This window comes from Gobio gobio (genome assembly GCF_949357685.1).
Source record: "Gobio gobio genome assembly, chromosome: 20".
NCBI classification, from domain to species: domain Eukaryota; kingdom Metazoa; phylum Chordata; class Actinopteri; order Cypriniformes; family Gobionidae; genus Gobio; species Gobio gobio.
The window spans coordinates 25,823,456-25,833,730 of NC_137113.1; the positions used below are offsets into that span (position 1 = coordinate 25,823,456).

The following is a 10,275-nucleotide window of genomic DNA, read 5'->3' on the forward strand; positions in this document are numbered from 1 at the left end:
GTATAGAGTAAATAAGTTAGGAATTAATATGCGTTTCCTGTGGGTTCCAGCACATGTGGGAGTGGATGGAAACGAGGAAGTTGACCATGTAGCAAAACTGGCTCTGAAATTATCACATATAGAAAACAAGAGGCCGCTACAGAAGTTAAGGCTAAAATTAGAACAGAAATATAAGGAAAATGGCAAGAACTTTGGAATGAGGAGGGAAGAGGAAGACATTTTTATCATATTCAAAATCAAGTAAAGAGCTATTTTTTTTCAGTAGAAGAGAAGATACAATTATTACCAGACTTTGCCTTGGGTACACAACTTTAAATTACTCTCTCTATGAGCAAACATGAGTCTGGGAATGGTAGTTTATGTGGATCAGCAGGAACAGTAGAGCATACTAATATATTGTACTGCTTATGAAAATGAACGGGTATTTCTGTTGGAAGAATTAAGAGAAAGGGGGACAGGCAATCTTACACTTAAAAAATTGCTGAATAATGGCTTGAATCATCATAAAACATACAATGCATTAATGGCATACTTAAGAAAGGTAGATCTGTTTAATAGGATTTAAAAGGTAGGCTAATGCCGTTTTTTAAAATTATTATTATTTCTAAACATTTCATTATCTTTTTTCATTGATGTATTTATTTAGTTCCATTCCATCAATGGTTCAAACTCCAGTCTAGTAGGTGGCGGGAACGGCACCTATCGTTTGTTTGCCAACCGCCATAAAACCATAAAACGCCAAAAGAAGAAGAAGAAGAAGAAGATCGGCAAATTTGTCACCTATGGTCATGTTGTGTTGTGTCCAGTAGGTGGCAGTAAGTTGCTGCGCCGCCTTCAATCCGAAAAATCAGAAGAAGAGAGTTCGGAGGTCATCGTTGCATCGCCGCTAGTATCGCTAGCTGGCTGCGTTCGTTCTTTTATAATGGCTAAACATCACCCAGATTTGATTTTTTGCAGGAAACAGGCTGGAGTTGGTAAGGATTTATAATTTTTAGATCTAGATTTTATTAAAAGCGTTTAATATATGAGTTTAATTGTTAATGTATTTGTTTAACGAACAAATGTATAGCTAGCAAGTCATTGAATGTTAGCATGCGCTAAAGTCTGATGAATGAATAGTCTAATTAAAATTAAAGTGGGAGGTGATTGAATCATTTATGTAGGTAACAGTTAATATATCTTCCTATTTATGTTATTATATTAATAACCATTTAACTGCTTAACCAGATATTTCTTCTGAGAAAAACCTGGTTAAGTATACTTGCAGTAGATCCAAAGGTAGCCTGAACGTTACTTGGACGTTTGTTTATTAGTCGGAGGGGAGTATTGTCTTAGTCTTTGTTTGTGTACCTTTTGCTGTTTTGTTAATTTGTATGGTTTCAATTTGATAAAGTATTCAATGCGTTGTATCTAATTTTATCTTTCCTGTCTTTGCAGCCATTGGAAGACTGTGTGAAAAATGTAAGTTTTGGACTTTATCGTATTATGTTCGATGCTTTACCATTCTCACATTTAACCCGTTTTCTTTCATTTCAAACAGTTTCTTTTCTTTAAATATTGAATAAAATGTGTTCGATTTATAGTTAAAGGAAAATAAATCACTCTGTTATGTGTATACTAAATAAATACTGTCCAACAGTAGCAAAATTATAATTTTTTCCCAGTAGAATAACAAACATTTGAAGACAGAGGTACCATGAGCTCCAAGTGATTGAAATACGCCACCATGGCTGTAGGGATGCTCAGTTATGACAAAAATCTTAATCACGATTTTGAACACATGCTTATGAGTGGTTGATATGACCAAAACTTTTATTGTGATATGTAATCAAGTATATTTTGTTGGGAATACTGTTGCGATGATATCAAAGTTTTAGATGCATGCAAAATTCTCGATACCAATTGATTTATGGATTTCAATACCACAGCTGAATACTAGGCTAACTAATTCAAGTAAAAAAAGTCCTCAAACAATTATTGAAGACAAGTAAACAGTCAGTGCTGTGTAGATTACTTACAAATTGTAGTCGGGCTACTCATTCCAAATTAGATTAGATTAGATTCAACTTTATTGTCATTACACAAGTACAAGGCAACGAAATTTAGTTTAGGTCTAACCAGAAGTGCAATAGCAGCAAGTGCAGGATATACAACGTTTGCATAAGTGCAGGACATGGATATGTACTGAGTATATATAAATATATCTATAAATAGAGAGATGGTTATTACTATAAACAGAATTTACAGGTGAATATGTACAGTGAATAATATACAGATGGTTATTACTATAAACAGAATTTACAGGTGGATATGTAATATAATATACAGATGGCTATTACTATAAACAGAATTTTACAGATAGAGGTATACAATGATATGTTAGGCTAAAATGAGGAATATGGCAGTGGATTAAGGTAGTGCAATAAATTATGGACAGAAGCTATCCGGAAAAAAAAAGTGTAAAAGTGCAGTGGAAAGTGATTGCATATTACAGTTAGAAGTACGGTGCAAATGTAAACAGTTGGTACTGTAAATAACAGTCGGCAGTGCAAATGAGCATAATACAGTTAAGGTATGGTAGTGCAAAATGAATAAGTAAACAGTTGTGACTGTAATAAACAGTCGGTAGTGCAAATAACAAAGTGAAGGTGGATGTGAGGTAGGAGAGTTATCAGTATAAGAGGGGAGTGGATCAACGGAGGTTAGAGTTCAGTAAGGAGACAGCTCTGGGGAAAAAACTGTTCTTTAGTCTGCTGGTCCTTGTCCGGTGGATCCTGAAACACCTGCCGGAGGGCAGGAGAGAAAACAGTCTGTGGGCTGGGTGAGAGGAGTCCTTGAGGATGCTGCGAGCTCGATGCAGGCAGCGTTTCCTCTGGATGTGCTCGATGGCAGGTTGTGGAGTCCCTGTGATGCGCTGGGCAGGTTTCACCACCCGCTGCAGTGCCTTGCGCTCCGCAACAGAGCAGCTCCCATACCACACTGCGACACAGTTGACAAAAATTGTCATGACAAAATGACAAAATTGTAGTAAAATAATGATGTAATGTAACAATACAGTACATTACATATTTAAAGTAATGTAATCTGACTTTTAGATTATTTTGACCTCACTTGTTTATCACATTTGAATAGGACAATCTTGTTCAATATTCATTTAAAAAATGCAAAGAGTAAAAAAAAAAATGTTCCATTCTTTATCAACAACATGAAATGCATTAAATATTACATTATGAACCGCAGGGGTTTGTGAGTTTAATGAAAATATATTAATTAAATCACAATTTAAAATAAATCTTTTTTATTTAAAAGTTGTACAAGATTGTCCCATTCAAATGTGATAAACAAGTTAGGTCAATTAATCTAAAAGTAATGAAAAGACTACATTACTTTAAATATGTAATGTACTGTTATTATAATGTTATTAGGTCAAAGAGGTTCAGCTGACAAAAAAGTTGGGGAATCCCTTCATTGCATGTAAATATGAAATTATGTGGATTTGTAATTTTAATGTGTTTGAAAGACCATTTTTTACAATGGCTGGTGTGTGCGCAATTCCACCTTCTCAACGTATAAGCAGTAGGCTTTTTAAAAAAAAGGAACATTGAAAAAAGATAAAAAGTTGTAGGGAGAATCAGTGAATGAATAATATACTGCCATTGTGAGAATAACTTGTAATCAACAAAAAAGGACTAATACAAAAATTGCAAACAATAGAAACAAAATGCAAATGAAATAATAGTCTTTGCTGTATGAATTAAACTTGTTTTGATTCTTATTAAAGCTATTAAGCCATAACCTACTGTGTCTATGTGAATACTTGCCAAGCATGGTATTTTTATTTTGTTTTTATAGTCTTGCATCCAAAGCTCAAAGAAAAGAGAAAACCAGTTCTGTGTGATCAGGATGCTACTGCTACTCTTTAACTCAAATGTCTGTCTCTTTTCTTTTTAAGGTGATGGCAAATGTGTTATCTGTGACTCTTATGTCAGGCCTTGCACACTAGTTCGTATTTGTGATGAATGCAACTATGGGTCTTACCAAGGGCGCTGTGTCATCTGTGGAGGTCCTGGAGTTTCTGATGCCTACTATTGCAAAGAGTGCACCATCCAGGAGAAAGACGTGAGTAAATCTGCTGTTCGGTTGGCCCTGCTTAAAGGGTACATAACACACACAGTTTTTTCTCTCTCATGTTCATCTTGAGTACCTATAGAGTAGTATAGCTTCATATCTCCGAAGAGTCTTTAGTTTATCTTATTTATAAAAGACAGATATGCTGTATTGATTCATTCTGAAAACAGCCGAACTCATGAAGGCGTGCAGTGGGCGGAGCTAAAGATTCACGAGTGCACACACACCTATGACTCACACACACAATATATTATAAACTATACGTTCGTGGTACGTCACCGCCTGCCGGTTCAACTCTTGAACGGGAAGAAACAAACACACTTGAAGAACTCTGTTGCTGCTCCAGAAAAACAAACTGCATCCACTATTTCCCTAACCCTGGGTTATTTGCGAAGCTTACTTAGGGCCATTGTTGATTTTGTGGTCTAAAAACAAAATGACCGCCCTGTCGACGGGTACCATAACCGAACAAAGCTTGTTGATTGGTACGCTCTTGCTCTCACTCTGGTGTGTGTGCTCATGCGGAAGAAGTGAATCCTGAAGGGGTGTATTTGGCACAAAAATACTGTCATACGTTTTTTGACATTTTGGCCATGTTTAGCATGAGAATCCAACTCTTTAACAGTGTAAATAAATCAGAATTCGTGAATGATGCTTAATCTACTTTGCCCTGTATCAGGGATGTTTATCCATATTTTACCTGGCTAACTGCTTCTCATATTGAATTAAATGTCAAATGTTTCATTGTTTCTCAGAGGGACGGCTGCCCCAAGATCGTGAACCTCGGCAGCTCAAAGACTGACCTTTTCTATGAGAGAAAAAAATATGGTTTCAAGAAGAGGTGAAGAAACTGGGATTTTGTTTGTCGCAGTAGTTTTCCTGTGCAAGAGTTTTCCATTTTGTTGATACAATAAAAAGATCTTTTTTTAATGTGGTGTTGATTAATCTGTTCCTTTTGATCTGATGCCCAAATACTTTTACACTCTTCTGATATTTTCCTAGCTATTAACACACTACTTTTATTTATTACATTATTAGAAAGTTATAAGATTGCATATTTTAGCTCCTTCGTCCTGGAAATAGAATAGCCATTTCAAAATAAAAGTCCTGGTTCATTTCAAATTTTTATAATTAAAAGTCCAGCATCGTGCCTATTTGTTTTCCTGTGTGTTATTATTTTCGTTACAAATCTGACTTAATACAACATGAACTCTTGTGGCTTGTCTTTGGGTCACCCTCACAGGAAGGAAAGAATAAGAAGTTAATTTAACACCAAGACTATATATATCAGGGGTGGCGAACGTCGGTCCTGGAGAGCCACAGTCATGCATAGTTTTGCTTCAACCCTAATCAAACAACTGAACAAGCTAATCAAGGTCTGACGGGTTACTAGAAAGCTACAGGCAGGTGAGTTTTATCAGGGTTGGAGCTGAACTCTGCAGGACTGAGGGTCTCCAGGACTGGAGTTCGCCACCCCTTATAATATATACTAATAGTAGCACTTTACAAATAAGGTTCACTAATACATAATTGATATCAAAGGTTATCTGTTAATATCGTATATTGGATATCGAATAATCTGATATTTTTCAATGGACCATGAACTAACATTAAAGGGAAAGTTCACCCAAAATTAAAAGTAGCCCATGATTTACTCACCCTTAAGTCATCCTAGGTGTATATGACATTCTTCTTTCAGGTAAGCGAATACAATCGGAGTTATATTAAAAATGTCCTGGCTCTTTCAAGCTTTATAATGGCAGTGATTAGCGGTTTCTGTTTTGTCCATAAAAGTGCATCTATCCATCATAAAAGTGCTCCACATGACTCAGGGGGTTAATAAAGGCCTTTTGGAGCAAAGTGATGTGTTTGTTTAAGAAAAATATCCATATTTAAATCTTTACAAACTGTAATCTCTAACTTCCGCTAACTGTCGTTCGCAGCGTTCATGAGAGACTGGCGTTCCAACGTATGATGTAGGACGCTCCGGTGAGAATATGCTAGTTTTCAAGGGAACCAAGTTTTGTTTTGCTCTATCCTCTGCGCTTCCACGTTCGTCACCAGTACTTACACTATGTGTGCATCCTATGTCGCTGGAACGCCAGTCTCTCGTGAACGCGTGTATGACAGTTAGCGGAAGTTTGAGATTACAGATTGTAAAGTTTTAAATATGGATATTTTTCTTACACAAACTCATCGCTTTGCTACAGAAGGCCTTTAACCCCCCAGAGCCGTGTGGAGCACTTTTATGGACTTCAAAACCGAAACAGCCATTCACTAACATTATAAAGCTTGGAAAAGCCAGGTAATTTAAAAAAAAAGATATAACTCTGATTGTTTTCGTCCGAAAGAAGAATGTCATATACACCTAGGATGACTTGAGGATGAGTTAGTCATGGGCTAATTTTCATTTTTGGGTGAACTATCCCTTTAACAATGAACAGTTAACAACGAATGTTGAAGATTATTAAGTACTGTAACAAATGATTTATGTTAATGCAATATTTAAAGTAGTGTTACACTAGGGTGACCATATTTTGATTACCGAAAACCAGGACACTCAGCCCGGCAATGAGATACTGAAATGATACTCGAAGTTTACTCAAAGATTCCTTATTATTTTCAATACTTTTAAAGTATGCCCCCTCTGTATGGATAGAAAATTGTTATATCAGGACAGGACTTGAAAACAGGACATGTCCTGGAAAAACAGGACATTTGGTCACCCTATGTTACACCGTTGTGTCGGACCGTAATTAGTTTGAAGTACGTCAGAAATATAGAACGAGGGAACTGTTACAATATTGATCGCCTATTAAAGTTGTGTGTGTGTGTGTGTAATATATATATACTCACCTAAAGGATTATTAGGAACACCATACTAATACTGTGTTTGACCCCCTTTCGCCTTCAGAACTGCCTAATTCTATGTGGCATTGATTCAACAAGGTGCTGAAAGCATTCTTTAGAAATGTTGGCCCATATTGATAGGATAGCATCTTGCAGTTGAGATCTGGTGACTGTGGGGGCCATTTTAGTACAGTGAACTCATTGTCATGTTCAAGAAACCAATTTGAAATGATTCGAGCTTTGTGACATGGTGCATTATCCTGCTGGAAGTAGCCACCAGAGGATGGTACATGGTGGTCATAAAGGGATGGACATGGTCAGAAACAATGCTCAGGATAGCCGTGGCATTTAAACGATGCCCAATTGGCACTAAGGGGCCTAAAGTGTGCCAAGAAAACATCCCCCACACCATTACACCACAACTACCAGCCTGCACAGTGGTAACAAGGCATGATGGATCCATGTTCTCCTTCTGTTTACGCCAAATTCTGACTCTACCATCTGAATGTCTCCATAGAAATCGAGACTCATCAGACCAGGCAACATTTTTCCAGTCTTCAACTGTCCAATTTTAGTGAGCTTGTGCAAATTGTAGCCTCTTTTTCCTATTTGTAGTGGAGATGAGTGGTACCCGGTGGGGTCTTCTGCTGTTGTAGCCCATCCGCCTCAAGGTTGTGCGTGTTGTGCCTTCACAAATGCTTTGCTGCATACCTCGGTTGTAACGAGTGGTTATTTCAGTCAAAGTTGCTCTTCTATCAGCTTGAATCAGTCGGCCCATTCTCCTCTGACCTCTAGCATCAACAAGGCATTTTCGCCCACAAGACTGCCACATACTGGAGGTTTTTCCCTTTTCACACCATTCTTTGTAAATCCCAGTAACTCAGCAGAATGTGAAATACTCAGACCGGCCCGTCTGGCACCAACAACCATGCCACGCTCAAAATTGCTTAAATCACCTTTCTTTCCCATTCTGACATTCAGTTTGGAGTTCAGGAGATTGTCTTGACCAGGACCACACCCCTAAATGCATTAAAGCAACTGCCATGTGATTAGTTGATTAGATAATTGCATTAATGAGAAATTGAACAGGTGTTCCTAATAATCCTTTTGGTGAGTGAATGTATGTATGTATGTGTGTGCATATATATATATATATATATATATATATATATATATATATATATATATATATATATATATATATATATATGTATGTATATATATATATATATATGTATATATATATATATATATATATATATATATATATATATATATATATATATATATATATATATATATATATATATATATATACATATATATATATACATATATATATACATATATATATATATATATATACATATATATATACATATATATATACATATATATATACATATATATATACATATATATATACATATATATATATACATATATATATATATATATATATATATATATATATATATATATATATATATACATATATATATACATATATATATACATATATATATACATATATATATACATATATATATATATATATATACATATATATATATATATATATATATATATATATATATATATATATATATATATATATATATATATATATATATATATATACATATATATATATATATACATATATATATATATATATATATATATATACATATATATATATATATATATATACATATATATATATATATATATATACATATATATATATATATATACATATATATATATATACATATATATACATATATATATATACATATATATACATATATATACATATATATATATATATATATATATATATATATACATATATATATATATATATATATATACATATATATATATATATATATATATATATACATATATATATATATATATATATATATATATATATATATATATACATATATATATATATATATATATATACATATATATATATATATATATACATATATATATATATATATATACATATATATATATATATATATACATATATATACATACATACATACATACATACAGTGAGGAAAATAAGTATTTGAACACCCTGCTATTTTGCAAGTTCTCCCACTTGGAAATCATGGAGGGGTCTGAAATTGTCATCGTAGGTGCATGTCCACTGTGAGAGACACAATCTAAAATAAAAGTCCAGAAATCACAATGTATGATTTTTTTAACTATTTATTTGTATAATACAGCTGCAAATAAGTATTTGAACACCTGTCTATCAGCTAGAATTCTGACCCTCAAAGACCTGTTAGTCTGCCTTTTAAAATGTCCACCTCCACTCCATTTATTATCCTAAATTAGATGCACCTGTTTGAGGTCGTTAGCTGCATAAAGACACCTGTCCACCTCATACAATAAGTAAGAATCCAACTACTAAAATGGCCAAGACCAAAGAGCTGTCCAAATACACTAGAGACAAAATTGTACACCTCCACAAGGCTGGAAAGGGCTAGCAGCTTGCCAAGCAGCTTGGTGAAAAAAGGTCCACTGTTGGAGCAATCATTAGAAAATGGAAGAAGCTAAACATGACTGTCAATCTCCCTCGGACTGGGGCTCCATGCAAGATCTCGTCTCGTGGGGTCTCAATGATCCTAAGAAAGGTGAGAAATCAGCCCAGAACTACACGGGAGGAGCTGGTCAATGACCTGAAAAGAGCTGGGACCACCGTTTCCAAGGTTACTGTTGGTAATACACTAAGACGTCATGGTTTGAAATCATGCACGGCACGGAAGGTTCCCCTGCTAAAACCAGCACATGTCCAGGTCCGTCTTAAGTTTTCCAATGACGATTTGGATGATCCAGAGGAGTCATGGGAGAAAGTCATGTGGTCAGATGAGACCAAAATAGAACTTTTTGGTCATAATTCCACTAAATGTGTTTGGAGGAAGAAGAATGATGAGTACCATCCCAAGAACACCATCCCTACTGTAAAGCATGGGGGTGGTAGCATCATGCTTTGGGGGTGTTTTTCTGCACATGGGACAGGGCGACTGCACTGTATTAAGGAAAGGATGACCGGGGCCATGTATTGCGAGATTTTGGGGAACAAAATCAGTTTCCTTCCCTCAGTTAGAGCATTGAGATGGGTCAGGCTGGGTCTTCCAACATGACAATGACCCGAAGCACACAGCCAGGATAACCAAGGAGTGGCTCTGTAAGAAGCATATCAAGGTTCTGGCGTGGCCTAGCCAGTCTCCAGACCGAAACCCAATAGAGAATCTTTGGAGGGAGCTC

General features: G+C 35.1%; 1 protein-coding gene across 1 annotated transcript; it reads left to right on the forward strand.

The window, feature by feature from the left end:
- Positions 1-839: 839 nt before the first annotated feature.
- Positions 840-5,056, forward strand: phf5a (PHD finger protein 5A). The gene is made up of 4 exons (XM_079846184.1): positions 840-974; positions 1,438-1,461; positions 3,953-4,119; positions 4,884-5,056. The coding sequence occupies exons 1-4, from the start codon at positions 923-925 to the stop codon at positions 4,971-4,973; spliced, it is 333 nt and encodes a 110-aa protein (XP_079702310.1). The 5' UTR covers positions 840-922; the 3' UTR covers positions 4,974-5,056.
- The last annotated feature ends 5,219 nt before the right edge of the window (positions 5,057-10,275 follow it).

Excerpts from the sequence above, each read along its gene's own strand:
- phf5a (XM_079846184.1), top strand. The coding sequence starts at position 923 with ATGGCTAAACATCACCCAGATTTGATTTTTTGCAGGAAACAGGCTGGA. Across the intron at positions 975-1,437 it reads CAGGAAACAGGCTGGAGTTG|CCATTGGAAGACTGTGTGAA; the intron begins GTAAGGATTTAT and ends CTGTCTTTGCAG. Across the intron at positions 4,120-4,883 it reads GCACCATCCAGGAGAAAGAC|AGGGACGGCTGCCCCAAGAT; the intron begins GTGAGTAAATCT and ends ATTGTTTCTCAG.